The sequence below is a fragment of the Mus musculus genome, chromosome 15 (genome assembly GCF_000001635.26).
Source record: "Mus musculus strain C57BL/6J chromosome 15, GRCm38.p6 C57BL/6J".
NCBI classification, from domain to species: Eukaryota; Metazoa; Chordata; class Mammalia; order Rodentia; family Muridae; genus Mus; species Mus musculus.
Genome location: NC_000081.6, coordinates 96593535 through 96619891, shown reverse-complemented (window position 1 = coordinate 96619891; position 26357 = coordinate 96593535). Strand labels below are relative to the sequence as shown.

The 26357-nt window shown below is 45.4% G+C and overlaps 1 protein-coding gene across 7 annotated transcripts in view; it reads left to right on the top strand.

The window, feature by feature from the left end:
* The window catches only part of Slc38a1 (solute carrier family 38, member 1), a 72021-nt gene that overhangs the window by 23547 nt on the left and 22117 nt on the right, over positions 1 to 26357 (top strand). For all 7 annotated transcript variants that reach the window (XM_030248259.1, XM_030248257.1, XM_030248258.1 and 4 more), the window contains 2 exons: positions 3675 to 3750; positions 9921 to 10036. In XM_030248259.1, the coding sequence (XP_030104119.1) occupies positions 3675 to 3750; positions 9921 to 10036 (192 nt within the window). The remainder of the gene's footprint in view (positions 1 to 3674; positions 3751 to 9920; positions 10037 to 26357) is intronic.

Sequence of the window (26357 nt, the reverse complement as noted above, 5' to 3'; positions counted from 1 at the left end):
TGTCAGTCCGTTACAAGTCAGGTCTCCTTGGTCCTATGGTCAATGGAGTTTGGAGCCAAATAAGGGTTTCGTCCACCCTCAGGCGTCACCTTCAGACCTGGTTTGTTTCTCGTTGTGTGCTTGCTGATATCCACCCCCCCTTACTTCATAATCTTGTATTATGTTTTATACACATATTATATATATGTTTTATATATGCATATATAATTTATATTGTTTATGGTTTTGAGGTTTTTTGTATGTTTGTTTAGTTTTGGGTTTTGTTTTTGTTTTTGTTTCTTTTCTTTCTTTCTTTCTTTTTTCTTTTTTTTTTTTTTTGGAGACAGAGACTTGCTTTGTAGCCTAGGCTAGCTGGAGCTCCTGTGTAGCCCAGGCTGACCTGGGACTCAGTTCTCCCACCAGAGTGCAAATGTTACAAACATGTTCACCACACTGGCCCTGATCCCTTTTTATATGTCACTTCCTTCTGCCCTTGTCTTTCTCTGTGGGATGTCTGTCTGTCCATCAGAGAGAGGACGAGGGGCCAGCATTTAAGTTAACCAGCTCTGTTTGTGCTCATCTCTTGTGCTGTAATTCCTCAAACCAAGTACGACAGTCTAGGAAGAAGCCAACTGGGAGAGAGTCCTGTCCAAAGACATTCTTTGTGTCACACAGTTCATCACTAACTGGTCTCTTCACGGAACAGCACTATACTGCTGGCTGCTCACATCTGAATGCGATGCCTAAGCCCTCTTTAAGGTTTTGTCACGAAGTCATCTGTTGTAAGCTTTTGTTCCGTGTTATTTTATTCACGGCGTAGCCGACTGCTTGATGGTCTAGCGCATTCCACTTTATGGGTACAGACTGACCCAGTGCAAACTCTTTTTAATGATAAGTTTGTCGTCTTATGCTCTCCTGTCACAGATGCCACCTCCCACAGCACTTTTTAAGTCAATAAAAATAAGTTTCATGTCAGTTTCAATGCCAGAGGTCGGTGATTTTAAACGGCCAGTTGCCTTTAAAAAAGAAAATGGTGAGATAGAGACTGTGCAGTGGAAGCTGCCTGATCTGGTTGCTTCCTATGGAATTTTCCATTAGAAAAAGACAAGTTGGTTCTCTCTCTTTTAAGTCTACAAGAATACACAGTAAAGACTTGAAAGTTAGAGAGAAGAAAATGCAGTTGGGAGAATAAAGGGGTTTTCCTTTAAAAGCTTGGTCCAAGAGCAGCGGTTCTCAACCTTCCGAACGCTGCGACCTTTGAGTACAGTTACTCATGCTGAGGGGACCCCAAGCCATAAAGTTATTTTCATGGCCACTTCATAGCTGTAGTTTGCAGTTGTTATGAATTTCGAGTGGTAATGGCAGATCCCTTGAATTAACACTGAAAGGGGGCAGATAAGTAGGCACTACTGATACAGTTTGTTTAAGAGAAACTTTATTGCAACTTTGTAGCATCATTCAGAAAAAAAGGTGTATAAAGTCCTAAACAGAGTTTAAAGATGTTTCTTTAAATTAGATTCAAGTGGCTTTGAAATGACTGAGGAAAAATTTACTCTGGTTTATTCTGATGATAACCAGACAATTGAGTTCTTCAAGAAGGGCTGTGTTAGCCGTGGTCTCTATGGCTGCAATGAAACACCATGACCAGAAGCAGGATGGGAAGGAAAGGAAGGGCTCATTCGGCTCCCACTTCCACAGCACTGCTCATCAAGGAAGTCAGGGCAGGAAGTCAGCAAGCAGGCAGGAACCTGGAGACAGGAGCTGATGCAGAGGCCATGGAGAAGTGTGACTTAAACCAGCTTGCTCCCCGTAGCTTGCTCAGCCTGCTTTTTTATACAACCCTGGATCACCAACCCAGGGATGGCACCGCCCACAATGGGCTGGGTCCTCCCGAATCAGTCACTAATTAAGAAAATGCTATTTTCCCCGCTTGTTGAAGTCTATTTCTTTTCTTTCTTTTTTTATTTTTTATTTTTATTTTTATTGGATATTTTCTTTATTTACATTTCAAATGTTATCCCCATTCCTGGTTTCCCCTCCGAAAGCCCCCTTCCCCTATCCCTTCCCCCTTCCCCTTGCTCACCAACCCACCCGCTCCTGATTCCTGGCCCTGGCATTCCTCTACACTGACGCATAGAGCCGTCACAGGACCAAGGGCCTCCCTGGAGACATTGTCTTCATTGAGGTTCCCTCCTCTCAGATGACTTCACCTTGTGTCAAGTTGACATCAAACAGGCCAGCACAAGGGCCAAACATCATTCTCGAGATGTTTTAAGAATATACACAGGACGGGCCAGCGAGATGGCTCTGTGGGGAAAGGCACTTGCTCTGCACATCTGGTGACCTGAGTTCAATCCCTGGAACGCGGGTAAAGACGGAAGGAGAGCAGCAGTTTCTCTGGGAATAGACTGTTCTTTAACAGATTTGTTTTGTTTTATTAGGGGGTTGTTTGTTTGTTTCAGATGTGTGTGTGTGTGTGTGTGTGTGTGTGTGTGTGTGTGTGTGTATGTCTTCGTGTAGCCCTGGCTGTCCTGGGACTCACTCTGCAGACCAGGCTGTCCTCAAACTCAGAAATCCACCTGCCTCTGCCTCCCGAGTGCTGGGATTAAAGGTGTGCGCCACCTCCCGACCCAGAAGCTTTCTTTGAATGGGGAATTTTTACAGATTCCAAGTTTATATCGTTCAGTTCTAAATTAAGTCTGCCTGTGTTGTGTTAGCCTTGAGAATATTTTCTGTGTAGCTCTGTCCATGTGGCGTGCTGGAGCATCTTCTGTCTGGCTCTCACCCAGTCCTAACTTAAGCTCCTCCCCTGGGCGAGGACTGACCTTGGTTGCCCATGCCCTGAGTTGAGTTTGGACTTGCTCATTCTCCTCCTACAGTTGTGAGGCAGCGTGATAGGTGTTCCTCCCATTTTACAGATGAGAACACTAAAGTCGTATACCCAAACCATTGGACCTAGTCAGAGCCTGAATTCAAATCAAGTTTAAGTTCCTGGCTTTGACTCTAACTATGGACCACTAACTTCCCAATCTGGACCCTGATAGCCTAGAGAGCGTTCCTAACCCCTGTGTCTGTTCAGAGCCGGTGCTAACTGGATGTTTGCTGGTGGAACAGCTGCTGACTTTCTGCAAGGGAGCGGGGACAGGGATTGTGCTTAGTGACCCCGTGTGGTAGGACGTGAGCTCAGGAGAAACCTCGTCTCCAGGATTCTTAACAGCACCAGGAGCATAGTAGTCTTGGTTTTATGTAATTTTTACTTAGTGGAAAATCTGCATAAAAGCTAACTTATACTGTGTGTGATGGTTTAGTTTACTTTGAAAATGAATCAAAATTTATAGCTCTTTTATACCTTATAGCATCTCCTTCAAGATAAGCAACAATCACTTTGTGAATGGTAGAGTGACGGATAGAAAAATGAATGAGAGCCTGCCTGGGAATGCTTGGAGCTTATCTGATAACAGAAATGCACAGAATGTGTATGCACGTGTACTATGCATAGGCGCGCGCATGTACACACACACACACACACACACACACACACACACACACGCGCGGTGGGGAGACGGTTGATAAGACAGTTTTTGGCAACCAACTGACAACTTGTCAGTTTGCTGTCTACAGTGTGTTTTGGAAATGCTGCCTCTAAACTCACAGTCATTAATGTAAGGTTAACTATGTTCTGTGTGTCTTTTCAGCAAGTTCATCTCAGATCGGGAGAGTAGGAGGAGTCTCACAAACAGCCATCTGGAGAAAAGGAAATGCGACGAGTATGTAAGTATCATATGTATGTAAGTGTGCGAACTGACTCTGAGAACAACATGGCTGGGGGCAGCGTGAGCATGTGGGCTCTGAGAGCCACGTGACTGGGAACGATGTGTGGGAGCAGACTCTGAGAACCACGGAACTGGGGACAACATTTCTGTGTAAGTAGTGTAGTCAGGACAGGTGAGGGAGCCTCTGACAGCTAAACTGCCCTACTCCCTGGACACAGTTCACCAAGACCCATTGTAGTGGCCTCTTCCGGCCCCACCTCACCTCTGCTTAGGCAGAGACCACATCAAATCAACAGGAGAGACCCCTTGCTACATCATTTGTCATTAATGTCTCTCAACACCAGTGAACTCTGTTGCACAATAAAAAACACACATGCTAATCAAATGAATGTGAAAACGAGATCCATCGTTCTGCTGCACAGAAGAAACACACCTCAACATCAGAGATAGACATTGTCTCAGAGTAAAGGGCAGGGAAAGATTTTCCAAAAAGCAAGCTGGTGTAGCCCTTCTGATATCTAACACAATAGACTTTCAACCAAAATTAATCAAAAGAGATGGGGAAGGGCACTTCATACTCTTCAAAGGAAAAATCCACCAAGAGGATGTCTCAGTTCTGAACATTTCTGCCCTAAATGCAAGAGCATCCACATTTATTAAAGAAACATTACTAAAGCTTAAATCACACATTGAACTCCACATGTTAAGAGTAGGAGGCTTCAATGCCCTACTCTTACCCAGACAGAAGTTAAACAGAGGAATAATGGAATTACAGACATTATGACTCAAATGGATCTGACAGATACCTACAGAACGTTTCACCCAATCACAGAAGAATATACCTTCTTCTCAGCACTTCACTGAACCTTCTCCAAGATTGGCCACACTTGGTCAGGAAGCAAGCCTCAACAGATACAACATGTATTTTATTAGACTACCATGGATTAAAGCTGGATTCAACAACAACAGAAACAACACAAAGCCTACAGACTTAAGGAAACTAAACAACTCTATGGAATAACCACTGGGTCAAGAAAGAAATAAAGAGATTAAAGATTTCCTCGAATTCAATAAAAATGAAGGCACAACATACCTAAACCTATGGGACATAATGAAAGCAGTGCTAAGAGGACAGTTCAAAGCACTAAGGGCCTCCATAAAGAAATGAGATCTCCTACTAGTGACTTAACAGTTCACCTGAATGCTCAAAACCAAAAAGAAGCAAACAGACCCAAGAGGAAGTAGTCAAACTCGGGGCTGAAATCACTAAAATAGAAAGAAAACAGTAAAAGGAATCAATGAAACAAAAAGTTGGTTCTTTGAGAAAATCAACAAGATAGACAAACCCTTAGCCAACAGGCAAAAAGCAGAGAGACAGTATCCAGATTTTAAAAACTCAGAAATGGGGAACATAACAGACACCAAGGAAATCTAAAGAGTCATTAGGTCTTCAAAAAACATATACTCCACAAAATTGGAAAATGTAAAAGACTTGACAATTTTCTCAATTGATACCACTTACCCAAGTTAAATCAAGACCAGATAAAAAATTTAAATAGATCTATAATCCATAAGGAAATAGAAATAGTCCTTAAAAGTCTTTAACTAACTAACTAACAACAACAACAACAACAACAACAACAAAAGAGCCCAAGGCCAGATGGTTTTAGAACAGAGTTCTACCCGACTTTTGAAGGAGAGTTAACACCAATACTCTTCAAATTATTCCATAAACTAGGAGTAGAAAGAACACTGCCAAGTTCATTTTATGAGACCACAGTCACCCTGGTTCCTAAATCACACAAGAGAAAGAATTACAGACAAATTTCTCTTGCAAACATTGATGCAATACTCAATAAAATACTCACAAGCCAAATCCAAGAACACATCAAAAAGATCATCTACCATGATCAACTAGGTTTCGTCTTGGAGATGCAGCAGGGATAGTTCAACATATGAAAAATCCATCAATATAATCTACCATATAAACAAACTTGAAGTAAAAGCCCACATGATCATCTCATTAGATGCTGAGAAAGCCTTTGACAAAACCCAGCACACCTTCATGATTAAAGTCTTGGCAAGACCAGGGATACAAAGGACACACCTAAACAAAATAAAGACAATATACAGCAAGCCAGTATCCCAGATCAGATTAAACGGGAGAAGATTAAACAGGTCCACTAAAATCAGGACCAAGACAAGACTGTCCACTCCATATCTATTCGGTATAGTACTTGAAGTTGTAGCTAGAGCCGTAAGACGACTGAAGGAGACCAAGGGGATACAGATTGGAAAGGGAGATGTCAAAGTATTGTTATTTGCAAATGATATGATAATATACATACGTGACCCTCAAAATTCAACAGGGAACTCCTACAGCTGATAAACATCTTCAGTGAAGCGGTTGGATACAAGATTAAGTTTAAAACAAAAAATAAAAACAAACTGCAGCCCTCCTATATACAAAAGAAATCAGGGAAACAACACCCTACACAACAACCATGAATAAAATACCTTGGTGTAACTCTAACCAAGCAAGTGAAAGGTCAGTATCACAAGAACTTCAAGTCTCTGAAGAAAGATCTCCCATACTCATGGATTAGTAGGATTAACATAGTAAAAATGGCCATCTTCACCAAAGCAATCCCCATCAAAATTCCAGCATAATTCTCTACAGACTTTGAAAGAACAGCACTCATCTTCATCTGGAAAAGCGAAGAGCCAGGTTCGCTAAAACAATCCTGTACAATAAAGAACTTCTAGAGGTATCACCATTCCTGATTTCAGGCTTCATGTACTACAGAGCGATAATAATAAAATCCACGTGGTACTACATAAAATCAGAAAAGTTGATCAATGGAATTGAAGACCCAGAAATAAACTCACTCTCCTACAGATTGTTGATAAAGAAGCCAGAAATATACAGTGGAACAAGGAAGGAAGCTTCAAAAATAGTGCTGGTCTAACTGGATGTCTGCATGTAGGAGAGGCCAATAGATCCATATCTATCACCGTGTAAAACAAAACAAAACAAAACAAAAAACTTAAGTCCAAGTGGATCAAAGACCTTAACATAAAGCCAGATAGTCTGATCCTGATAGGAAAGAACGTGGTGAATAGTTTAGCATGCATTGGCTTGGAAGGCAGTTCTCTGGACAGAACACCAATCGAGCAGTCACTAAGATCAACAAGTAATAAATGTGACCTCGTGAAACTGAAAAGCTTCTGTAAAGCAAAGGACACCATCACCAGGGACAAAACAGCAGCCCATGGAATGGAAAAAGCTCTTTACCAACGCCACATCTGACAGAGGCCTGATACCCAACATTTATGAAGAACTCAAGAACCTAGACACCAACAAACCAAATAATCCATTTAAAAAAATGGAAGTACAGATCTAAATAGAGAATTCCCAACAGGGGAATGGTGAATGGCTGAGAGGCACTTAAAGAAGTGTTCATCATCCTTAGCCGCAAGGGCAACGCGAGTCAAAATGACTCTGAGAATCTATCTTACATCGGTTAGAATGGCTAAGATCAAAAACTCAAGGGACAGCTCATGCTGGCGAGGATGTGGAGCAAGGGGAACACTCTTCCATTGCTGGTGGGAGTTACAAACTTGTATATCCACTCTGGAAATCAATATGACAATTTCTCAGAAAATTGTGAATCTATCTACCTCAAGACCCAGCTGTAACACTCATGGACATAAACCCAGAAGATGCTCCATTCTACCATAAGGACAGTTGCTCGTCTGTGTTCATACAGCTTTATTCATAATAGCCAGAAACTGGAAACCACCTAGATGTCCCTCGCCTGAAGATTGGATAAAGAAATATGTTCATTTACACAATGGGTTACTGCTCGGCTATTAAAAACAGTGACTTCATGAAGTTTGCCAGCAAATGGATGGAACTAGAAAAGACCACCCTGACTGAGGTGACCAGAAAGACAGACCTGGTATGTACTCACTTATAAATGGATATCAGCCATAACGTGCAGGATAACCATGCTACATTCCACAGACACAAAGAAGCTAAGTAACAAGGGGGTGGGGGGGGGGCTCAAGGATAGGTGAATCTCACTGTGAATGGGGAAACAGAATAGATGTAGTGGTGTGGTTGGGGGAGGGGACTTAGTGGGGGTGGTGGGGTAAGGATGGGAGCAGGAGGGAGCAGGTGTGGGGAGGATGGAGGGAGGGAGCACTGAGAATTGTGGGGGGCATTCCTATTAAAATGTAAGTGCCCAGGAATCTAAGAGGGTGATTCTAAGACTCAGGGGAATTCTGACCATGAAGCCGCCATCTCCTTAACCAGGCAAGACATCCAGTGAAGGCGTTGGGACACCAACCCAGCCACAAAACCTTACCAGCTTGATGTGGAGGGGTGAAGAAATTGTAGGAATAGCCAGACAATGACTGGTATGGCTTGAGATCATGCCATGAGACGGAGCCCTAGCAGTCAAATACTGGATAGTTCAGAGACCCAGGATAGACCCAACCATGGATAGCAAAAAATAAATAAGTAGATTAAAAAAAAATTTTAAGAAGTCAGTGAAATGACTCCTAAGGATATTCTGCTATATTCATAGATGGGCATCTAGTTCAGTTGTCATCAGAGAGGCTTCATCCGGCAACTGATGAGAACAGATTGAGAGACCAACAGCCAAATTAGGCAGAGCCTAGGGAGGAAAGAGAGGAAGGACTGTAGGAACCAGAGGGGCAAGAGCACCACAAGAAACCCCCAGCATCAACTCACCTGGGCCTGTACGGCCTCACAGAGACTGAACCGCCAACCAGGGAGCCTGCACGGGACTGACCCTAGGCCCTTCACACGTGTTACAGTTGTGTAGCTTGGTCTTCCTGTGGGACTCCTATCAGTAGGAGCAGGGGCTGCCTCTGACTATGTGGCCTGCCTTTGGGGTCCTGTCCTTTTACTGGGCTGCCTTGTTTCGTCTTTCTAGAAGAGAGGGTGCCTAGTCTTTTTTCTTCTTTTAACTTTTTATTGGTTCTTTGTGAATTTTACACCATGCACCCCAGTTCCACTAATCCCCCCATCTCCTTGGACCTGCCCTTGGACCTCCCCCCGAAGAGAGAAATAAACAACTTGTTGTGGAAGCTGCAGTATGTCACACTGTATTCACAGTATTCCCTTTTGTCCACACTTCTTTGCTTGCAAATGTTTGAAGCAGTGACTTGTTGGTCTGGTTCGAAGCCTCTGGCTTCTGCTACTCTATCAATACTGGATCCTCACTGGGACTCCTCTTGGATAGTCTGTTGTTGCCCTGTTTATGGAGATCCTGTAGTTTTGGATCTGCAGGACTGGCCTCTTCACACACTCTAGCAGTTCATTGATGGGGTAGATGCTGGGGTGAGCCCTGGATCTGAGCCTGAGATGTATGGGAGCTGCTCAGCCAGCCAGCTCTCCTGCACCCACACCACTGGGGTAAACTCTCCTGCCCCATCCTGACTGGCCCACCTAATGCTGGCAAGGGGCAGAGCCAGCTCCTGCATTCTCACACACTCAGGACTGGCTCACCAGCAACCCCCGTAGCCAGGGCCAGCTCTGCCCTGCTGCCCAGGTGAGGTGTAGAGACTGCTTCCCTCAGTGTTGTATTCAGTGAGGGTCAGGGCCAGCTCCCAGCTGCCATAGGTAGCAAGGGACGCGGGGGTAGAGAAAGGTGTCTCTCCCTTGTCTGTCCACACTCAGGTGCCTAGTCTTAACCCAACTTCATATGCCGTGGCTGGTTGATAGCCATGGAGACAGGCCCTTTTCTGAAGAGAAATGGAGGATGGGTGGGTAGGGCTGGAGGGAGGTGGGAGGAAAAGAAGGAGGGGAAACTGCTGTTGGGATGTAAAATAAATTGAAACTAGTGTGTGTGTGTGTGTGTGTAGAGAGAGAGACAAAGAGAGAGAGAGAGACAGAGAAACAGTGTATGTGTTAGCTAGTGTACACCTCAGATATACATGGCAGGGCTTTCATTCAGCTCTGAAAATGTTACTGTGTCGCTGGCGACATTTTCCTCATACAACCCATTAAAAAAAATAAACTGCAGGAAAAGTTCTCCAGTTTCGTTTCTCGGTGGGTTCTGGTAGCGTTGGAAAGGCTGTGGCTTGAAGAAATGCCTTGAGACCATGTGCTTAGTGACGGTGACTGTCTCTGTCCAGATTCCAGGAACAACCTCCCTGGGAATGTCTGTCTTTAACCTGAGCAACGCCATCATGGGCAGTGGAATCTTGGGCCTTGCCTTCGCCTTGGCCAACACCGGGATCCTCCTCTTTCTGTGAGTATGGACAGGACCTTGGGTTCTGTTTTACATCTGGGTTTTGGTGTGCTTCCTCTGAGTTCCCACAGAAACCTGGGGGACAGATGGCTAACTGGTGTCTATTAGGTTATTTGCTTGGCTTACCTGTGGCTTCTCCCAGCGCTCCTCTCTGTGCCCTTACCTAAACCTCCAGCCCAGGAATTGCCTTCCCTCAGCTTCTCACTCCTACACCAACCTACCTGCCATATCGTGCTTTCACCTCTCTTGGTGCTTGCTTTCTCTAAGTTCTCCCTCTCCCTCTCCCTCTCCCTCTCCCTCTCCCTCTCCCTCTCCCTCTCCTCCCCTCATCTCACTCTCCCATCTCTCCCTCCCTCTTTCTCTTGCCCTCTCTCTTTCTCCCCCTCTCCCTTCTCCCTCCCTCCCTCTCTCATCTCTCTTCCTCCCTCTCCCCTCATCTTTCCCTCCTTCTCCCTCTCCCTCCCCCCTCATCTCTTACTCTCTCATCTCCTCCTCTCTCTCTCTCTCTCTCCTCCGCCCCTCTCTCAGTCGGAACCCTCTCTTATATCTACAATAAAAACCTCCTCTCCAGCCACACCTATGATCGGTCACAGCCTCCTTTCATTCACTTCATCACACAGGGGAAAATGATGTTTCTAAACAGTTTTTATTTATTTGCTAATTTATTAATTTGGTTAAATAACCAATACATACTTTGCTTGAGTGGCTCTCAGTAACAGACTTAGTGCCCACAGGAAAGAAATTCTTGCTTATCCATCAAAGTGCTGAAACGTGCGTGCGTGCGTTTGTAAGGAATGAAACATTTGTAATTAGCTTTAGCTTTTTTGTAATTGTCATTTCCAGACTCCGAGCCTCAACCACGGGGTCAAAACTATGAAACACATTTAACCCAGCTTCTTATCGCTCTGGTATTTGAGCTGCATAGGAGCACGTACTGTGTGCAAAAGTCATTGCCACTGGGTTGTAACTATCCAAGATGTACCAAGGAACTGTTTGTTTTGGAGACAGGCAGTTAGCTACACCCTTCCTCAGAGTCAGTAGAAACCACCGGCTTTCTGTTTGCATAAGTTCATCTCAGACAGTTAGGCGGAGCATGACAAATATTTTCAGTTGGTACTTGGTTAAAATGGACTTTATGGAAAATCTTCACAAGCCCTGACTTTCACACTCACTCTCCGGTGTCTGGGAGGTCCCGCCCACCTCTGGCCACCTCATTGGCCTGCTCCATGTTCCTCTGGTTCTCTCAGTGGGAGCTTTGTTTTATTTGAGGTAGTGACAAAACTGGCTAATCAATACACACACACACACACACACGCACGCACGCACGCACGCACGCACGCACTCACAAATACTATATATATGTAATACAGAGTATGAACTAGGTGCCAGGTTTAAGAATAAAATTGGACAATATATTTTTCTGGTGTGTTTTTGTTTTTGTTTTTCATCTGCACGAAACTCTGACCCTCTGAAGATACTGCAGACATGCAGAGGTAGTTACACTTTTGATTTTTCATTGTATGTCAAAGGAGGCATCCGTGTGTTAGCTCCCAGCTCCTCTTTGAAACATCGGTGCTACCTTGGGTAGCCTACGTGGCCGCTTTGAGATTTGGTTTTCTTTTCTGGACAAGGAAACTTCTTTAGGAATGTCTCAGATCCCTGCTAATCCCTAAAGCCCTGTGGCTTTTTCCAGTACTATTACAATGCTAGCCGTCTCTTTATTCAGAAATGTGTACCTCATCAATCTACCTTTCTTTCTCCCCCTGCCTGCCTTTCTTTTGATTTTTTGAGATACAGGATTTTTTTTTTTTTAATGTAGTCCTGGTTGTCCTGGAACTCCTTCTGTACCAGGCTGGCCTTGAACTTACAGAGATCACCTGCCTCTGCTTCCCAAGTGCTGGGATTAAAGGGGTGTGCCACCCACCACCCGGCTTTCTTTTTCATTTTCTAAATTAAAATACAACAATATAAATATAACTTGTATTATACATTAAATATATAAATAATGTAAATATATTTTATCAAAAGAATAATTATTAGTGTGTGTGTGATTGTGGAGGGCACAGGTCACTTGTGAAGCTGTTTCTCTGCCTTCACATGGTCTGAGGATCTGACTCGGGTCATCGGGTTTTGTGAAGCAAACGCCTTTACTCAGTGAACCATCTCACTGCCTCTGTGGTTTTGTTTTGTTTTGTTTTGTTTTAAGCCGATCTTAATGTATCAGGTTATGTGTGGACAGCATGTTATGCATCAGTTCCCTGACCACACAGCTTCTGTACCTCTTGCTCTGTGTATGGAGTCTCTACACTCCCACAGCCATAGGGGAAGGTTCTGTTGCCAGTTTCCTGATTGAGAGTTAGAGGAGCCGATCCATGGAGAGACTCCTGGCTTGGGAGGGTCTTCATTATTTCTGGGGATTCTCTTCCCTGCTCAGTCTCTGGTGCTCTGTATTCTGTTTCCTGGCCTTTCCTTGCTGTTTTTCCTGAGACGGTCCTGTCTGAGGATGCTTCTGCCCTTCCTGTGGGTTTGATTGGCAGTTTGTGTAGCATGGCAATCTGTATCAGCAACAGTTTGCCCTCAGAGTCTTGAAGGGCTTGCTGTGGTCTTCCTGTAGTGAGGACCTGGGTTCTTCTCACCCTAGATCTTTTCTTCGTGGTTTGGTTCGGGTTTGAGTTTTCCTGGGAACGTACCGTGTCTTCGTTCCCACCGTCCTGCAGGTTCACAGTAGTGCCTTGAAGTGCGTTCAGTCCCTTGAGGTATCCTTTTCATTTTTTTAATCGGTTTTGTTTTGGAACAGGGACTACAGAGCCTGGGCTGTCCTGACTCAATATAGAGACCAGGCTGGCCTTGAACTCACAGAGATCTGATTGCTGCTGCCTCTTGAATGCTAGGATTGAATATATTCGCCACCATACCTGGTCATCTTTATCATTTTGAAATCCATGGCCTTCCATTTGGGAACATTTTCTTATGTTATTACGTATTAGTGTATCTCGGTGTGTGTGTGTGTGTGTGTGTGTGTGTATGTGAGTATTGTGTGAGTGAGTGTGTGTGAGTGTGTTGTGTATATGTGAGTATATCTGTGTGATTGTGTGCATATGTGAGTTAGTGTCTTTGTGTGTGTGAGTGGTGTGTGTGTGTGAATATGTGTGTGTGTGTATGTGTGTGAGTGAGTGTGTGTATGTATGTGAGTGCCTGAGTGTGTGTGTATGTGTGTGTATGAGTGTGGTGTGTGAGTGTGTGAGAGTAAGTGTGAGTGAGAGTGTGTGTATGAGTGGTGTGTGAGTGACTGTGTGCATGAGTGTGTGAGTGTTGGCTGTCTGTCCTCTCTCAGCTCTGTGCTGGTTATCTGACCTCCAGGAGCTCTCTAAGCTTGCATTATCACTTAGCTCTGGGTCACCGTCTTAGGGTGTTCCTTGCGGTGTCTAACACTAGTTTTGATCAATTATGGAAAATTTCAGACATCGAGGGGAATAAACATTTCATGTTCCCTTCCTTCCACAATTAGACTTGCTTGACCAACTCCACTCCCGGATTGTCTCGAAAACCAAGCCATCGCACCGCTTTATTCACAGACATTTCTGAATGACTCTAAAATGCAAGCACTCTTAATGTCATAGCTAAAACCTACAGTTAAGGTTCCTTACTGTCAAATACCCAACTGACATTCAAATGGCTCTGAATTGCGTTTTTATAGTTTTGAGGCGGTGTCTTACTAAGAAGCCCTCACCCTGCCTCTGCCCCTCTGATGCTGGGATTGCAGGCATACACCACCATGAACAGATAGAAGCAGCTGGGTTATTCCCATATGGTCTACCGGATGCAAATGGCCACTACACCTTATATCTCTTTTAATCTGTATAGGTTCCCCACTTCTCTCCAGTTTCCCCATGGGATTCATTTGCTGGACGAACTGGGCCATCTGTCTCATGGATTTCGCTGCCGTCTGTTTGCTGTCTGACCCCTGTGCTCCCAGTTGACCTCTGTTCTGGGTGTGCCCTTTCATTTCGCACTTAAACAGTGTGAGGTAGTGTCTCCATTTCAGCTCTGGTTTAGAAGGGGAAAATGAAGCCAAGTGGGGCCCAACAGTCTGCATCGGGCCTGTAGATAGTGTGTCCCCTAAGATACTTGCAGAAGCCCTTCGCGCCAGGAGCCACCAATGTGAGTTCTGTAGGATGTGCCTCTTTGGCTGTAAAGGTTCTCCTTCCTGCAGGCCATGGCTGCCTTCTTTGTAAGACCAAGTGAAGTGAAAGGGATGGATAGGGGAGAGTGTCCCCGGGGGGCATGTGTTCCTGAATGTTCCGTTTTCATTACAAGCCATGCCTGTATTTCCTACCTTGAGACTGTGTCTGAAAGAAAGGCTCTCACTATGTGTGTGTGTAGATAGATAGATAGATAGATAGATAGATAGATAGATAGATATAGATATAGATATAGATATAGATATAGATATAGATATAGATATAGATATAGATATGGATGATATAGATATCCCAGGCTGGCCTCCAACTTACAGTCATCCTGCCTCAGTTTCCTAAGTGCTAAGGTTACAGATATGTGCTGCCATGCCTGGCTTGACCTATACTGTATGTTGACCCATGTCTTCAGATTTTCGCCAAAACAGGAGAGGAACAGCTGCTTGTATTTATGGTGTATATGGTGGTGTGGGTGTGTGGGTGTGTGTGGGGCTCTAGCAGCTTCTTCAAGGAAATTAAACACACTCAGCATATTTTCAGCCCACCCTCCCATTTCCTCTGGCTTCTTGGAATATTGGCAGCGCCTCTGGGGGATTCTGGTGTGAACTAGATTGATCTTGTCTTTCTCTTCAGGTTCCTCCAGCTATCTATGTCTCTTCTCCCTCCAGAATGGACCTGTTTTGTGTGTGTGTGTGTGTGTGTGTGTGTATGTTAGCACAATTTATTAGTAAGTAAATTAATACAGTAGAACAAAGTCCTGTTGGTGACTCCACTGGGGAGCTGGAGTAAATCCTTGTATCCAATCTATCATTCTAGAAAGATCAATGATTTAATTATGCTGGTCTAGGGATACTTGATGTAGCCGGTTGCCTTTGAATTTCTGAACAAAGCTAAGGATTGGATAAACGGTGCTTAGTGTTGAAGGGATCGGGTTCCCCGGATGAAGCCATGAGAAATCATTTTATTCGATATGATACATACACTCGAAGAGCTAAAGAGGCACATCTAACTCCCGAGGCGGAGGCTCAGGAGGACTGGAGTATAAAGACTCAGAAGTTCCTCACAGAGCATGAAACTTTGTAGCTTCAGAACAAGGAAGCACTGACTTGTTTAAAGGCCAGCTGCCCCTGCAGCTGCTCCGAGCCAGCCAGCAGTTGGCAGCCTCAGGTATCAGCTGCTCCGGGGCCCTGATCCAGCTCACTGGCCAGCAGGGAAGGGGCCTCCCAGGCTGCCGGGCTTCCATAGAGCCTCAGCTGGGAAGGCTCCTTCCTGTCGCCGTGGGGCTGGGCGTGGAGCTCTTCACTGGGTCTGGAAACTTCTTGGTGTGCTTTCTTTTTCTTGGATACGTTTTGGGTTCAGTTTTTGGACTAGCATAATGGCTGCCTTTACCATGTGCCGTACCTAATTCAATAAAACTCAAAGGAGTTCTGCTCTCTCAGAAGAAAACCATTACCTTTTGTATTTTACTGAATTTGGGGTCCTTTTTTTAATAAGCATTCCCCGATCTTCATCGTAGCAAAACTGAGAGAAGGGCAGGCAAGGCAGCCCAGCAGGTTAAGAAAGCCCTTGCCCACAAGCCTGCTGACCTGAGCTTGACCCCCAGGACTCACCAGGGTTAGAGAGGACCACCCTCTGCCGGTTGTCCTCTGACCTCCTTGTACATGTGCACTGTGGGGTGTGCACCTACCCCAACACGAAATAAGTCAATAAATGCAATTTTTAAAAAAGTTAGTATTGAGCAGAGCATCAGTATCGGTGGCACGTGCCCGTAATCCCATCACTCAAGGATGCCGAGGCAGGAGGATTACAAATTGAAGGCCAGCTTGGGTTTTATATATATAGCAAGACCACATCTCCACAAACAGCCCTTATGTACAATGCAAATCAGTACTGATATGGAACAATGATGTCCATTTTTATTTTTTACATTTTCTAAATATTTTTGTTAAAATTTTATAGGAATTGGGTCTCTTTAGAATATATAATTTTCACAGTACTAAATAAATGAAATACTTGTGGAGTCCGGTTAGACAGTAAACTATCCTTTTCCGTGACGTTTTAACACATTTTTACTATCATTTTAACAGCATCACTTTTAAAGTTATAATCATTTTGAATTTTTAAAAAAAATTTACTGAGCTGAGTGTGGTGGCGCATGCCTTTAATCCCGGCGCTCAAGAGGCAGAGGCAGGAGTTCCAAACCAGCCTGGTCTACACAGAGAGTTCCAGGACAACCAGGGCTGCGCAGAGAAACCCAGGCTTTCACTGTAGAATGCTAGGATTTCGGATGTGTGCCTTTTCATCCGGCTTTTTGCTCAGGCTTCTTGGACTGAACTTAAGTTGTCAGCTTTGCACAGCATTTCTGTCTTCTGCAACACATCTCCCTAGCCCAGCCTTTAGACCGAAGACCTTGAAAGAAGAGCGCAGGCCCCTGATAACCTCCAAGATAGTAGTAGCTCATCATGGACAGTGAGTTTGTAAGCCATCCTTTGCTGCCGTTAATTTTGAAACAGCATTACAGTCTGCAAAAGTAGTAGTTCAGGTTTAACTTAGTTGATTATAGTGTCAGATGTCTATCTGCATCAGATGAAGAGTTCCTGTCTTGCTTGGGTAGTGACTGTAGAAACAAAATAGGGAAGGTGTCTAATAGCACATTGTTCAAAGTGGCAGGGAAAGTGTCTAAAAGCACATGGTTTGAAGTGCTACGTAGGAGGAGGTGTGGTAATTGGTACCGGCCCCTAGGACTCCAGGGCTGCTATGAGAGGTGATTGAGTGTGCGATGCGTGTGCACGTGTGTGTATCTGTCTGCGTGGGTGAGGAACGGTGCAGTCACTGTCAGTAGCACCTGGCAGAGAAAGAACTCTGTAGTCAGCACTGTGTAGATAGAGGACTAGGTTAATAGTCACTAAATACTTATTACCATTTACTGCACAGTAACATAGATAAATATACAAACCACATTATCCCGTTGAAGTCCCCACCACCAACACTGCAGGCTAAGTATTAGTCCCACGTAACCCCCAAGAACTATCCTGGAAAACTTAACTGAGGCTTAGTAACTGTGAGCTAGAATCTAGGGGACCAGGATTCCATCCTGACTTGTGTAATCCGAAAACACGGGACTTCACTGTTGTCACCCTCGGGGACCAGACCTGTTGTTAATGTATTAGAGAAAACACAGCCTTGACAATGGATGTCGGTCGGTTACTGTTCACTTCCTGGTGTAGTTCAGCTTTCGGGCGATGAACGCGATCATCAGCACTCCTGAGTGATCGTTCCGAGGTTCCTTTAAGAATACGCTCCTCCACCCAGAACAGGGGAACAAGCTTTGCGGGGTCAGACTGTGCAGATTGCAGAGCTGAGAGTTAACGTGTGGAGCAGCAGCGGCTGAACTCCCTGCCTGAAGTGTGTGGCAGAACAATAAACCCTCTGAGCGGCATACAGCAGTGTGACTTGCTTCTCTGTTGCTGTGTAAAGAAAAGCCATCAAGACTGAAAGGTCTTATTTGGTCTTGAGGTTGGAGTGTTGAGAGGTCCTGGTGATGTCGAAGTGTGGCAGCATGCAGCCGGCGTGAGGAAAGCTCGCACCGTTCACAACAGCATGAAAGAGGTAGAGGCTTTTCCTCTCAAAGCTCCCGCTCAGAGACATTCCTCTGTCCCACCTAAACCTCCCCAAATAGCACCACCAGGCTGGGGACAGTATTCAAATGCCCAAAGCCATAGGAGGCATTTCTCATTCAAAGCTACCACTGTCGCTTTCCCTGGTTTGCCTGGCGTCCCCTCAAATTCAGTTTAAGAACTAACAAAGAGCCCTTTCAAAGATGTAGTTACAACGTTTAATCATCTGGTATCGAACTAAACACCAAGCGATAGCCCAGCCAGACAATGCCCAGTCTACAACCAGAAAATGGGCTGCAAAGCCGTGGCCGGTCCACGAATATTATTCTATCGCTTAGAAAAGTCACATGGACTTAAGGAACTGTACAGAGAACTTTTTTGTGGGTAGTTCATATGTACGTGACATTGGTATGTGACACTGTTGTTGGGAAACAGTGAATATTGGCTGGAAGGGCCGTGGGCACAACCTGTGCACATCTGTGTATATTGGTCAGAATATTTGAGTGACAGACTGAGTTACACTTCACCTAACTCCTCTGTTAATACATTCTAAGAATTTGATCCACATCATGCTGTCATTTTAAGAACATGTTATCCCCAACTATCCCTCTCTACCAAGACATGTTTGTGAGTGTACATGTATGTATGGGTGCGCGCGTGTGTGTATTAGGAAGCCAGAGGTCAACCTTGAGTGTCACGTTCCAGGTGTCATCTGCCGAGGTTTTTGCGACAGGATCTCTTGGTGGCCTGGAACTCACCAGACTCGCTGAGGGGTGAGTCAGAGCGTCCGGCATCTGCTTGCCTCTACATTCCCTGTGCTGCGATGGCTCACAAGCCACCCCACACATGGCTGTCTTATGCAGGTGCCAGGGATGAGACTCGCACAGCAAGGACACTACCAATTGAACCATGTCCCCATCCCCAGGGCATTTGTGTCCTGCTTTTACACCACGCCCTAATGTCTGTACTTCTTCCCACAATTCCACCGAGTTGGAGTTTGCAGCACGCTTTTCCAAAGAGCCATCCATTCTTTTTAAGATCTATTTATTTACTTAATGTATATGAGTACATTGTACCTGTCTTCAGACAAACCAGAAGAGGGCATCAGATCCCATTACAGATGGTTGTGAGCCACCATGTGGTTGCTAGGAACTGAACTCAGGACCTCTGGAAGAGCAGTCGGTGCTCTTAACTGCCGAGCCATTTCAACAGCTCTTGACCCTTCTGTTCTTGAACTGTCATTATCTCTTCCGGTATATTCTCAAGGGGTCAGGGTGATGGAATGACACCTCCCACCGCCCCTGTGTGCCAAGGTGATAATTTTGCTCTAAACAGAGGATGGTGTTATGTGCTACACATCAAAGTGATTCTTGTGTCTTGCTAACTCATCTGTTCTGGGCACTCCTAAGGAAAGACAAACATGTAGTATCAAAATGGAGACTTCGCTCTCCCAGATGGTCCTAGGAGGTCCACGGGCAGGCACATGCCCACCTCCCTTCTTGTCAATCGGTTACTTGTTTTTCAGAATTCTTGGAGTTCTGGTCGCAGTTCCTTAGAAATGATCTGAAGAGAAAAATGCGCTTTCTCTGGCAGCAAAACCCGCTGGCCTCAGAGGCCCTTGTTTGGGAATAATGACACTTGAAGGGAGAAGTGACACATTGGAGCTTGCCAACCTTGTGAATTCATGTAGAAAGGATAGGGCTAGAGCCGTTGCCCTCTATTGAAATTCATTTGATTTAGAAGCTTTTCAGAAACAGAGAAATGCTCACAACGAGGGCCTGTTTGGTAAACAGAGAGGGCTGGCCAGCGTAGGAGACGGCTGCCGAACCCTGTTTTCAAAAGTTCAATTCTTATTTGCTTAGCTTGGGTTAAGCCTCTGATAAAGGGTTCCCAGAATTCAGTCCCTTTGGTCTCAGAGAATGGGAGCATGTGTGTTTGTGTATGCCTGTGTGCGCCATGTGTATGCACAGGAATTCACCTTGTTTATACTTGGTTGCCGGTGGTACAGGTTGTATGCAGAGGGCAGTACCATGGCCTTTGTTTTGTCCTAATTTACAAGAGACAGCTATGTGACCTTCGGTCTTCACCCCGTCATTCAGCTCCACAGTGCATAGGACGCTTTTCTGTTCAGTCTGACTCAAGTAGATATCGGAACGCATCCGCACGGCAGCCCAGGTTAAATATAAGCTAACTTAAATTTCATCTTCCAGAGCACTGGCTGACTTAATAGAAAGGAAGCCTGATCCAGTAGTCCAATTAGTTTTGCTTTGCTCTGTTAGATGCACATCGTTAAAGATCAACATCCATCAAGGGGTCAGCGCGCAGTAGCCAAGAGAACAGCTTCACGGTCACTATCCCTGACGTCTGCTTTAAAAAAAAAAAAATATATATATATATATATATATATAGAGAGAGAGAGAGAGAGATAAGACAAGCCATAAACTACGTATGATTTTATGGAATTCCAAGGATCCTGTTTGTCATCTCCATTTTATAGATGAATAAATTGAGATTCCCAGAGGTTAAATAACCTTTCTAAGGTGACACTAAGCTTTGGAGGGTTGGAGAGGGCGTTGGGGGCCATATCAGTTGGGCACTTCATGTCTGCTTCTCTTCTCGTCTCTGGGCAAGCAGAGTTCCCATGGAAACGGAGTAAGGGAGGACTTGCGGATGGAGCTCCACATCCACATCCAGCAGGCTCTGGGCAGTTGAATTGAAACCCAAGTCTCGAGCATTTCACTTGTTACAAAGACTTTCTCCTTTTACTAAGAGTCACATCTTCTGAGGCCAGAAGGGGGTAGAGGGAACATGATTTAAATGGGTAAACATCTAGGTTTAAAGAGGGAGAAGCCAGTCCTCCTTGTAGGGTGGAGGCGGATGGAGGGCAGTGTCAACATTTACACATTATAAGTCCCTCACAAAACCACAGCCCTCGAACCTACTGGGGGCGGGGCTGGGGGAGGGGAAATAGAGACAGGAAGTGGATGTAAAGAGCAGCTCTGTAACTGGTACAGCTTCCTCCTCCACGCTCAGACCTCCTGCAGAGGTTCTATGTTTGTATGCACATCTCTTTTAAACGCCCCTTTCTTTGTGGGGTAATATATTAGATCCAGACATCAGTGAGACGCATTTTGCTTTCTAGACAAAAATAGCCAACCAACCTTGGGGCTAGTTCAAGATAAATTCTTTCCTGAAAGAATTTAGACTTGTCTACAAGGAGACAAACGAAAGGTGCTGTATATATAACTGACCCTTGCCTGCCTGCAAGGCAGCCTTTTTAAAACCGTGGCTTTCCTTGGTCCGGATCCTAGTTCTCTGACCCATTAGCTCTCCCGTGTTGGGCATGCTCTGTAGCCTCTCTAGGCTTCAGTGACGTGTGAATGGGCACAGGGATGCTAACACTGAGTGAAATATGAACAGTGCTCAGGATAAGTACTCCAGAGTTTGCTTTTGCTAGTAAGCAATAAAGTGCTTTATTAATTATTATTAATTACACAGACAACATGTCAGGTATGTATAGATGGATAGTGTGAGAATCAGGGACCGCTGGGACATATACGCCTCTAGGCTAAGCTCAGTTTCACAGTTCACTGTTCCAGGTGTGGCCCACAGACCACCAGCACCAGTGCCTCAGGACCCACTCCAGACCAGCCGGATAGAATTCTCATCTCACGGCAGAGTCTGCCGGGCAGGGCCGAGCTCTCTGTTCTTCAGAGAGAGAAAGGTGCGAGCTTCCGGCTGCACGGCTGTGCGGAAGCCCCAGATACCCCCACCTGAGCTACTTTTGTCTTCACAGCCATGGCTGCTGTTTTATCTCCCTCTCTTCAAGGGCTCAGCTGCTGAGGTGGGAGTGTTGCAGGCACTTGGGCATATAATTAGACCTTTCCAGTCCACTGTCATCTCCCTTAAAGAGTCATGACATACTTGTTGGTGATGGTGGCTCAGGAGTACCTTACAATAAAATCCCAATTTAAAGAGCAAGTCTACCCAATTATACTTGCGACATCATCACCACGATTGTGATATAGAATATTTTAATAGAGATAGAAGACTTTAATTGCCTTAAATATTCTAGTTCCTTCTGTTGCTGTGTCTTTCCGTTTTATTCACATCAACTTGAACAGTCGTGTTTAATATGTTATCTATACACTCTTTTTTAAATGTGTTTGTGTTTGTATGTGTGTCAGGGGTGCACATACACGTCTGTGCATGTATGTAGATGGCAGGTGTAGACACTGGGTGTCGTCTACCTCAGTCATTCTCTTAGTTCTATATTTAAGGTAGGGTCTCTCATTTGAACACAGGGCTCACCCGTTCAGCTAGTCTGGCTAGCCAGGTTGTTTTCCAAATCCCATCTCTGCCCCTGGAGCACTAAGGTACTAAGGACTGTCACCCCCACCTGGCAGTCATGTGGGTTCTGGAATTCTGAACTCCCAGTCCTCAGGTATAAACAGGTTACTCACCCAGCCCTCTCCCCAACTCCTGCCTATACAATCTTTACACACTGTAGAAGTCTAAACAACAATCGCGCGCGGTCACGATCATTCAGAAGATTGTGGAGGGCAGGTGTATCCCCCAAGGACTGAATGTGAGAATATTTTCGTGCCTCTGAAGGGCTCGATCAGCCTCCTAGAGTAAGTGGATAAACAGCGCATTTACATACAGCTGCTGCTGGACAAAGCTCCAGCTTTGTCCTTCGAAGTCACAAGACGAGGTCAACCCTTGAGGTAAGTGTGACCAGCCTGGTCACAGGACTGTCTGAGGCAGATAGGTGTGTCTTGATTTTACCAAGATAGCAGTGTAGTCTCTCACACAACTTGCAGACAAGACCCTAATTGTGAGTTCTTTGATTCTTAGCTAGTTTGTATGTGGGAGTTGAGCATGGATAGATGAATGAAACCATCAGCTGCCTGACCTGTAGTCTACTATGAAGACTCGTAGTAAAGCACTAAGACAGGAGGAGGTTTCTGGCTGCTGGGTGGAAAGAGGATCCCCACAAGAGAAGGGAGATGGGCTGACTATTGCCTTAGGACAGGCTTGCCTGTAGAAATGAAGGGTGCCTCCTGCTGGGTAGACAGGAGTCACAAGACAACAGGTGACCGGCCTGTCTGACCTGCAGGTTTGGGCTTGCATAGTTGGCTAATGGGTGGGCATTTCAGGAGATCTGACTCTGTGCCCACCAGTGGTCTGGAGAAAAGAAGGCACACAGCAGACGGGAGCAGAGGAGGTGAACAGTATAGAGTAGGGAGGATTTCCGAGCCTTGAGAGATCAAGTGGAACACACAAGCATGTGGAGTTTTACACTTTGATAGACAAGATAGAGCGGGGTAAACTTAGCCTAATCTCAACAAAACAAAACCAAAAAAAAAAAAAAAAAAAAAAAAAAAAAAATGAAGAAGTTGTTACGACTGCCAGAAAAGTTAATCTCAAAATGGGTTGTATTTTTTAAAAAGGTGTCCAACTCAGAAAATTAAGAATCCTGTCGATGCTTTGCGCCCTTTAGACAAAAAGTGACAGCATGTCTTTCTTTGTGCTGGACCCAGGACACAGCCCTTGAGGTGGGCTGTTTGTTGTGCAGACAACCCAGATACTCACAAGATGAACAGGTGGAAAGGTGGGAGGAGGTTAAGCCAGAGGATGGGGCAGTGGGAAGGAATTGAGGAAGGCCCAGAAGTGAATCAAAAACCCAAATGCAGAAGTCCTTATAGAAATGGAGCTAGCGGGGCTGGAGAGATGGCTCAGTGGTTAAGAGCACCAACTGCTCTTCCGAAGGTCCTGAGTTCAAATCCCAGCAACCACATGGTGGCTCACAACCATCTGTAATGAGATCTGACGCCCTCTTCTGGTGTGTCTGAAGACAGCTACAGTGTAGTTAGATATAATAAATAAATAAGTAAATAAATCTTCGAAAGGAAGGAAGGAAGGAAGGAAGGAAGGAAGGAAGGGAGCTAGCAGCTAGCCACCCAGCGTGTTCTCCGTCAGCTATTGCCGATGCGGATGTCCATGTCCGGCAGAGTCTTTGAGATTGTGCTCTGAGCCAGGAGTCTAGAATTCTGTTTCCTAAACAGACTTCTTGTCCAGAGAAACAAAATCTCCTAGGATATTCCTGTACCACATCTTAGAGGGAAGAAGTTCTTTATTTTTGTTTTGGGGTAGGTTCTCGGTTAGCGTAGGCTAGCCCTGAACATGCTAAATAGCTGAGAGTGGCCTTGAACCCCTGATCCTCCTGCTACTCTCAAGTGCTGGGATCCAGGCTTGTGCCTTCACAGCTTGCTTCCCACTCCACATCTTCTGAAGTGTTATGGACACAAGGATTCTTCAAGAGTCCTAGGTACATCATCTAGCCACCCCTTCTACCTGTCCATGTCTGCTTACCCATTGTAGATCCCTTGGCGAGGATGGCACGAGCTTGAAAGACCTTGACAACCCAATTATCACCTAAAATGCCTCCGTCAGCAGCCAGCTTTTCCCTAGTGATTAGCAGTGTGGAAGCTGCAGTGATCTCTGGGTGGTTTGTGTCTTTGCAGGAAACCCTGATTACACGTTCAACTGTTTGGACAAAGAGGGTCGTTGTTAGCTTGAGACCCAAGTCTTCTGATAAGTAGTCACACACACTTTCTTTATTCTCTGCCTTACTCCTCTTGGCTCCCTCTTCCTGGTGTCACGGTCTTTGGTTCTTAAAGCATCTCAAACTTAAACTACCCTGGGTCTGTTAGAATCAACTAGACAACATGGAGTCATTCTAAAATCTTAACAGAAAGGGGCATTCTGCTAAATGTTGTGCTAGATTTTAGTGTAGCATATAGTCTTGGAGTTTTCACATCTACAGTTTCCTTTTTAGTGACCTGATAGAAAAAGATAATTAAAAAAAATAGGTTATGTGTATGGGTGCTTTGTTTGCCTGTATGTCTGTGTACCATGCGTGTACAGTGCGTTGTGGAGAGCCAGAGGAGAGCTTCAGAACCCCTGAGACTGGAGCTACAACTGGCTATGAGCTGCCGTGTCCTCTTGGGAGTGGATCCTGGTCCTCTTTGGAGAGCAGCCATTGCTCTCAATCTCTGTGGCCCCAGGTTTTGTTTTATGTTGGTTTCCAGTTCTAGACAAGAAGCTCTGGCTGGATGTGGCAGCTCACATTTGAAATCTCAGCACTCAGGGGACTGGCACAGGGGGGTTCATGGGTTTGAGGCCAAAGAAAAAGGGGTGTGTTTGGAGAAGGATGAAAAAGAATCTTTAGAGATTGGATGGTTTGAGGCCAGGACTACCGGACACTCCATGTTGTTGACTGCAGGGCGCTGTGTTGTGTTGCCAAAGGTGGAAGAACAGAGTCATATTCATCCCGCTGTGTTCAGGGGTGGGAAAGACGGGAACACTTCATTAAAATCTTCCTTGATCAGTATTTCTTGAGGTATGTTAGGAGTGTTCTTGCCTCTGCCATTGGCTTAGAGAACACTGAGTATCATCTACAGAGAGGTGGGTCCCCAGAAGGGGAAGGGAAACCCTGTGTGAGAGCCTGTGAGAACCGTGTGGTCCTGGGAGCTCTTCAGTCGATGAGAGAGTACCGCAGCTGTGCTCCTAGCTTGTGTGCATCAAGTTATTCTGTAGACGGCGGGGACCAGCTCTTCTTGCTAGGTGCACCTTCCTCTTACAAGGCTGCAGTTTTCCTTCATCACTTGGGTCTGTGGGTGGAATGTCTGGGAGGGAGTCCAGGTTACCCTGTGCCTTGGGGCATGCCACGGGCTTGTAGAAGTTGGCCTTGATGGTCAATGAAACTCAAAGCTTATTTTTTCGTTCTTCAACATGTGTGTGTGTATATACACACGCATGTATGTATGTATATATACATGTATATATATACACTACGAGACTGTCTGGTTCTTCCTTTTCTAACACAAGTCAAATCCTGTTCCATTACAAACTACTGGATTGGCTAATAAACACTTGCTCTGAGTAGCTTCCTGCCCCTCAATCAGAATAGACCACAAAGGACTTCCCATTTTCATCGGCCTCCTCACTCAGGGACCTCTGCCAAATAAGTATAAATCTGAATGTGCTTTCTCGGTGATCTTGAGTGGCCTCAGTTTCCCTGGGTCAGGACGGCTTGGCTTCTAGAGTTCCTATTTACTGTTCTTTCTCCTGGTGTTTGATTTGCCTCCACGGAGCTTGGCCTTCCTGTTTCCAGGTCCGTTTCTGGAATCCATCTGTTCTGGCGGCCATGAACTCCCCTATCCATCTCTCCAAGGTAGCGCAGTTTGCAGGGGAATCAGGGCTGCAGAATCAGGGAGAGCAGCCATTCTGCCCTGTATGGGGGAAGACAAGAGAGGCCAGAAGAGGCAGCCTCCGGCCCCAGAGCCGTAGGCCCACAGGTGTGCAGTGGGGGAGGTCTGGGAGCCTGAGCTCACAGAGAACCAACCACCCGAGGTGCCAAGTGCCTCTCAACACTCACCAGAAAATAACTGCTTTTAATTACACTGAAGCTAAAGTGGGACCAATTTACACAAGGCTTTGTTC